Source organism: Anomalospiza imberbis, chromosome 2 (genome assembly GCF_031753505.1).
Source record: "Anomalospiza imberbis isolate Cuckoo-Finch-1a 21T00152 chromosome 2, ASM3175350v1, whole genome shotgun sequence".
Lineage (NCBI taxonomy): Eukaryota > Metazoa > Chordata > Aves > Passeriformes > Viduidae > Anomalospiza > Anomalospiza imberbis.
The window spans coordinates 51,054,134-51,061,590 of record NC_089682.1 but is presented as its reverse complement, the minus strand read 5'-3'; the positions used below and the strand labels follow the sequence as shown (position 1 = coordinate 51,061,590).

Sequence of the window (7,457 nt, the reverse complement as noted above, 5' to 3'; positions counted from 1 at the left end):
CTCAGTAAAATGTTCCATGACACACTCAGTACACGTACACGTACCAGTACAGCCTGAGTTCTTACCCTACAAGGAACAAAACACCTCACCCTGGCACTGCTGCCAGCCGCAAGGCAGGAGTTCAGCTGACAGAAGTACAAATTTCTTATACCTCAGCCTCAGCAATGGGTGAAAAATAGCCAGTTTAGCACATCCAGTCCTATGTCCACTTAGACCTGACTGGAATCTTGGGCACCCTTTTGCAATCAGTACACACAGAATTACTGCAGCATGAATTATATTTTCCAGCCATAAATTTTCAATTTCTCATTTGTACCAAACAAGGTATTTAATGCCCAACTGATTATGTACTGTGCTTTAAATCAACCTTGTTAGTTTGAACACACCACTTAATGCCTCTCTGCAAACTCAAATTTCTAGCTGGGTTTAAATACGTAATACCAACTGTGAATAATTTGTTGGGCTGTTTTAAACAGAAGAGAGGCTGTTTGCTGCCTAACAGAACTCAAGTCATAACTGTCTTAATAAGTCATCATTCACTGTCAAAGAACTTCTTGACCCTCTTCTGCCTGCAAAGCTGGCAGCTCCTTTCACTGCCCACCCCAGCAGTGGGCATTGAATCCACTGGCAGGAAATAGAAACAAAGAAAGGAATTGCCAAATTTTGCTACAGGTGCTGGGAATTACCATCTTTGACTGGTAGATCTTCTTGCTGTCCTGTCCTTCCATCTAAGAATGAGTCTACAAATTGGCAGTGATCTTCTCCATGGCCCCTCTGGTCTCCTATGTTATAAAATTTTCCTGAAAGCAAAGAATCAGCAGAGTTAGTGAAAGCTATTTCCAAAAACCACTGGAGGCAATGGGCTGTGCTCTTTCCTCTGTGGGGAAGCCAAGGTGAATGCTATGATTCTTTTTCTCTCAGGACCTGTAGCTGTAATTTGAACATGACGTGCAGGCTCCAAGTGCTCATGGCTAAAGCAAAAGTGCCCCACTCCTGGCCAAAATCTATGCCTGGACATAATTCTTCCCTCTCCTTACATTTCGTACAATAAGGGAAATTATGTTACTACCAAGAACATCATCAAAAAGCAAGTTTTGGTAGTAATTTGAATGGAAAGCAGGTCTGGTTCCCTGTCAGGAAGCCCCCAGTACCTTCAGAGATGCTTTTATAGATCACCTCCTAACATAGCCAAGGCCTGTTGTATAAATCATCATATTTTTACAACATGTACGTGCAAGTGATAGCCCTTAACATATAGATGACCTCGGATACTAAGTACTTATCCAGAGCATGGAGTGTGCCCATGTATTTGCTTGCAGGATTGCTTAACAGGACACTTGACTTCAACTGAGTAGAAATCAAGGTCCCAAGTGTCCCATGTAGCATGTGCTGACTTTACAGGCTGTGCTTATCCTGCTAACAGGCACAGTGAAGGAGCTTTGACAGATGTTTTTACTTGCTGATTTCATTTGCAAGACATTAGTAAAATTCAGTTCAGAAGATGGAAGAGAGCATGCTACCTTCTCTTCCCAAACCTGGGACAGAAACCTTTGAAAATAAACTTACCATTCTTCCTAATCATCTTTCACAGCATTTAGTTGTCAGCATGTTCAACCTTTGGTTGAGATGTTGAAAGGAAAGGTGAGTGAATTTAGAAGGCAGCTCAGGATAAGCTAGTCAGAAAGTCCAGTTACTCATTAGATAGATACTGGGTGTCCTGGAGCCTTGAATCCGTGCCAGTCTGGCCATTTGAGAGGTGGAGGGGGTGGGTTATAATACTGCTCCCAAAGAACAATTAATAAAAAAGCAGCCTACCAATAAACTCCAACGTTTTTGTGATCGAAACAATACTTTGCCAAAATTTCTTACCTCCAGTTGATGGCCTCTGTGCATGTGATTCTTCTCTAGCTTTACAAAATTATATTGCTATCTAGCTTTGGCTGCAAACATGTTTTTTTTCTGTAGGAGAACTGGTCAGAGGGAGTTCCTTTCAGCTAATTTTTGCTCTGAAATTAAGAACATTCAGGCTGCCCAAAAAAGCCTTTTTTTTTTTCCACAGCTGTTGAAGGTCACACACATAATTTATTTTTTTCCTTCCCTCAATAAATATTTATTTTTAGGTGGCCTGCTTTTCTGGAATGCCTACAGTGACTGCTCTGGAGGACTGTTAAATGAGGTCAGCAGTAGATGCTGGTTTATGAAACAGTCCTGGCATGTAAAATGGAGATCAGTTTTTCTCCATAAGAGAGAGAATAAGCCAGATATTTTAATGGCTAACACCAGAACAATAACTTGCAGATACACACATATTCTTCTGGCCCACAGCTTAACCTATGCATAACTCAAACAATTGGTCTTCATAAATTAGCAGCATTCTCAGTGACTATTACATTCTTACTGCCCAATTATTTCTGTTATAAAAGAACACACTTAAAACCTTTCAGCTAACAAATAACTGGTTTTCTGTTTTGGGGATAGCAATTCTAACACAAAGTCAATTTTTTCCCCAGTGTTCCCTTGTGGGTGGCCTTACAATCTTACATACAAACTTTGTTTTATACATTATAAATTCCACAGCACTAGAAGAATAAATTAATGCTAAAAAATAGCATGCAACGATACAGTTGCTGCCTGCCTTATACAATGGCATTTGGACAATGCAGCCAAGTTTCAAGGCAATTACACTGCTACAAGAACAAAGCTTTGGAAGATTTTTCAGCATCCAGGGGAATTCAGAGCTCAGCGCAGCCCTGCATGCCGGCACACACAGTCCAGCTGGCTGATGCTTGCAGGGACACTTCCGCTGGCCTCGGGGGCACAGCAAGGCGAGGTGACTGTGAAACAAATCAGAACAGAGCTTGGCTTCAAACAGGAAACTTCTCGCTGCACACAGGGCAAACGGGCAAAAGCAGCTTTCCTTCTACATAAATATTTCACTTCTTTTAAATATTGTGACAACTGGTCAGTATTGGTTGTAACAATTCAAGTGCAAGAACCCGGCTTAGCAAGTAGAATGAATACAGTGTGTCTACCTCATCTTTTTCCAGCGAGGTTAAACCACCACCCTTCCAGCAAGAACAAAAACAATCTAATGAAAATAGGAAAATGGGCTCCTGATATTAAACTTTTCAGATTGGAGTTGCTTTCATTGCAGTGTTAATTCACTTGATTTAGGGCTAAAGTCTAGTCCTGCTAGATTAGCACTGCTATTTCCTCTGCTGGCTGGTTTTGGGACACATCATGCCTCATTGCCAGTGCTTGTCATTTGATCAGAGCTGGTTAGTACAGCAACAGTTGCGTGAATGATACATCTGTTCAAAACATTCTCTTTTATTCACATAATCACTAAGATATTATTTATATATGGAGCATTGTACTTACTATTAATGACAAGGCTTTCCTTCCTTTTCTGCTCATCAGAGAAAATATTGCTGGATGCAAGGCAGGGAAGCTTAAAATTATGGCAACATGGGCTGCCCTACACATCCCTGCTCTTTTCCTTCCATATTCTTTCCACAGAGCCCAGAGTCCTGCTCCTGTGAGGTGCTGAGCTCAGAGATGGGGCAACTTTAGGTTATGAAAGTGGATTCTTCCAGCCACAGTCTCTCCTAGCTAATTAAATGTGATGTGTTGAACACATTTGCCTGACTTGCTCTCAAAAGGCATTTCCCATACATCTTTGTGCTCAGATGCCATGCTAATGCCATTGTCACAGAGCTGTCTGTGATAAGAGACTTCACACAGAAGAGAGCCAGGAGCCTAGGATGCATTATAAGAAGTTAACATATTTCTTAATGTAGCAGATACAGCTTGTACAAGCTGCATGAGACACAAAGATCTCCTGTCAACTAACTAGTGAAAAACACTTCTCACAGGCTGTTTCCCTAGCATGTCACCTGATTCAGGTTTTAAACACATCACACTCAACTGGTCTTAAAACACCAAACAAAACTTGAGAATATACGACCAGGAAGTTTCCCTTAGTAATAAAATATGATATGTGGAAAACAAAAAGGAGGGGGAAAAAGGTCATAAGCAAAAATGGGAAATGTGAAAACAAAACAAAAATGTCAAAGCAGGTGAGTAAAACCTGTTAACTAGAGTTAATCATGTATTTATAAGCCTCCCAGTAATGAAGTAACCAGATGTTTACTGAAAAGGGAATGACAGGTGTAAACCTGGTATAAAATGAGGTCCTCATCCTCTAATTAATAATTATTCTAGGCTATTCTTTAAACACCAATTTGGCTGTTTTACAATATATGTTATTCGCTCTGATCTTTATCAGTGTTCTGTATGATCCCCAGTATATGAATAGGTACTTAAAATCAGACAATCACCACAGAGAAGTTCCTTTGGAGTCTGAAAACTCTGTATGAAACATATCAATGGTTATTGAGCACAAGCAGATTGCTGTTTATGATTAATCCGTGGACTAAATTAAACAAATCTGATCACACTTCAGCAGAGCTCATCTTGGTAAACCTCTTATTTTGGAAACCATAATATCTTTCAGGGATATATAACATGGACAGCACTGATTTGAATGTTTCTTACCTGTAAGTGAATCACTGAGGTATATCTTGTATCTCAAAGAATTGCACAGCTGCACACCCACAAACTTCTTGTACCAAGTCCTCTTTACGTATTGTTTGCCTTTGCATTCTGAGTATGTGTCTGAATTGAATGGGATTTCAGTCCAGATAGCATCTTTCCCCACTGCAGGAGAGGAAAAAAGAGGCTGAAGTGTGATTCTGCCTACAAAATTACACACAACAAATGCATTTGAATAACTAGAATTAGAAGCCTTGATGAAGTAGAATGTACCATGACACCTGCATTTTGAACATGAGAAATATTTCAGGGGAGCACCAAAGTATGCAGATACAATTGGTGCTGTGAAATCCTTCTGCTGTCCTCTGGTGCAGGTTTGGAATAGGTTCATTCTAGGACCTTGCTAGGGGGACAATGTTTGTATTGGAAATACTCTCATTTACGAAGTGTGTGATACAGTCACCAATCATCAGTGCGTTCAAGCCAAGACAATCAACTTGCAGCAAACTGTGATCTAACAAAAATACATATAAAAATGAAGTGCCATTAATTATGTGGAGAAAAATGGTCCCACAGTGTTTGTCAAAGTGAAAGTTATGACTATTACAAAAAACAGCCCAATTTGCTCGAATGATCTCAGCTCTTCTTCAAAAGCTCAGTCCACCTTCCATCAAGGACAGGAAGAGTCTTGTAAGTGGCCTAAAGCAGAGCTAGATCAAGCCTTCTGAAGCAGAAAATTTTCCTAAAATACAAAGACAGATAAATAGTATCCTCTGAGTTGTGCTCTGTTAACTCACTTAAAAACTTTGGAGTAGCTTATTAATTTTGCAGAGCTTTCTTTACTTTAATGACAAGGTTGAGAAAATATGAGGCTGTCCTTTGCTCATTTGTGTACATTGGTTTGAAGCCATCGCAGCTGCCATGGGAACTCTACATCATGTTGATTGCCTTATGCTCAGGTAAACAAACAGCCTCGCATGAATTCCTTAGCAGGGGCATGGGTGGAAGCAGTGAAATTGTGTGTGAATGCTGTTTGATTCTGTAACTCATCCAGTTGGTGCAGCAGAGCCACCCTCCTTATAGAATTCTGCTATCTCATTTCTGAAAAAACTGCTGATCAGATTTATACATAAAACACTTACTTGAAATTGGCTCACTCACTCTTGGGTCCGCTGGGGGAAGAAAACAAACATTCAATCAGACACTGTAAAATGAATGTTTCCAATAATTCTATGGAAAAGCATTGGTAAGTGATTTTTACAGCTGACCTAAGCTGTAATTTGTGAAACAGAAAGAGTTTTGGAAGCAAAGTTAACTTTTGTATTAAATTAAATTAAATTTAAATTTAAACTCCAGTATCAATGAGCTTTTAATAATTTTACTTATGGGACAAAACCAGCAAAGCAGAGTTCTAGTAAAAACAAGAGTTTAAACCTGTAACCAGCAACACCCAATTGTACTGTGTCTTATTAAAATTTCTATTTCAAAACTATATAATAAAATGGGCACATCTGTAATACTTGCCACAAAAAACTTGGCTTTGAAAGCCCAAATGTGAGAAATGGATGTGTGCAATTAAGAAAAAACAAAACTGCATACTTAATTTGTCCGACCTGAATAGGAGACAAAACATAAGCCTTGTCATTAATGAAAACTGCACTTGGCACAAACATTTTTTTCACTTTTAACAATCTAGAATTACAAAGAGTGTATTCAGAGTCTTTAAATATGTGTGGCATAGTCTGCACTCCTCCCTGAGTAATCCTTTGCTCAGCCAAAACTCTCATCCATCAGTGACAGCACTAGTTGAGGACTATTAAATTATTACACCTGGCTCAAAACACAGACTGAGAAAGTCCTTTTAAAAAGGCTAAGTCCATTTTGTGTTTTGTGTGGTCTTTCAGTACTACCAATCAATAAACACTTCTGCACAAAAGATGGTATCTTGCTTGCCTAAGGTCAACAAGTCAGCAAGAATAGGGAAAGCAAAAGCTCTCTGATTCTCACCTCTGAGTCAGAGAGAGCTTGACTTGGGAACCAACCAGTGGCAAAAACAGGCTTGTATACACCTCTTTAACAGTTTCACTGGAGAGTAAACAGGGTGGAAGGGGACCTACTGGGACACTGACTTTTCACAACAGCTCTTTCTCAATCCTTATTTCAGCCAAACAACATCACTGTTTTACAGCAGCCTTATTGAACACGTAGCAAAAACCACCAATGAACACACGAGCACAAAAAACCTCTAAATGTTCCCCATCCAGAAGCTGCTAATGAGTTGGATAGATGCAAAAAGGTCAGGAGCATAAATCTTAAATGACTGAGCCCTCTCTAAGGATGAAGTAATTTTCTTTGCAATGAATACCAGACAATGTTCCTCTGTTTTTTTCTCTTGCAGTCTGTCCATCTTACATCCTTCACACAACACAGTTCTGATCCCAGGCTGACTTTCCAGGCATGGTGGTAAAAAGCCAATCAGGAGACAGTAAAGAGCAAGACTGAATGCACAAAATGAAATGAGAGTGCCTACAAACATAGGTACTAAAGGCGCTGTAAATGATGGTCTGATCTTTGAGAGTTCTTACCTGATTCAGTACTGAATGCCACAACATTGCTACTAGGACCTTCGCCCAGGGGATTCCTAGGTTTCACGTGGAATTCATAACTGGGGAATAAAATAGAAGAGATGAACATTTTGCAAACTAAGCATTCTTGAATAGTCTGGAGCTAGCAAGCAACACACATGTTGGTGCTACTCCCCTTCTGGAGAACAAAAAAGCCCAATTTCTTGCCACAAAACCACAGAGACATTTTTTGTCCTAACTGTGTAAGACTTGAACTGAACACAAAATTAACCAGTCCTTTTGGTGATTATTTGCACACCTACTATTAATATTTGATTT

At 39.7% G+C, this 7,457-nt stretch overlaps 1 protein-coding gene across 50 annotated transcripts in view; it reads right to left on the bottom strand.

Moving 5' to 3' along the window:
- Positions 1–7,457, bottom strand: part of ABI3BP (ABI family member 3 binding protein) — a 125,620-nt gene that overhangs the window by 2,677 nt on the left and 115,486 nt on the right. For all 50 annotated transcript variants that reach the window (XM_068180918.1, XM_068180905.1, XM_068180903.1 and 47 more), the window contains 4 exons: positions 7,140–7,219; positions 5,697–5,726; positions 4,558–4,719; positions 687–800 (listed from right to left, as the gene is read on the bottom strand). In XM_068180918.1, the coding sequence (XP_068037019.1) occupies positions 687–800; positions 4,558–4,719; positions 5,697–5,726; positions 7,140–7,219 (386 nt within the window). The remainder of the gene's footprint in view (positions 1–686; positions 801–4,557; positions 4,720–5,696; positions 5,727–7,139; positions 7,220–7,457) is intronic.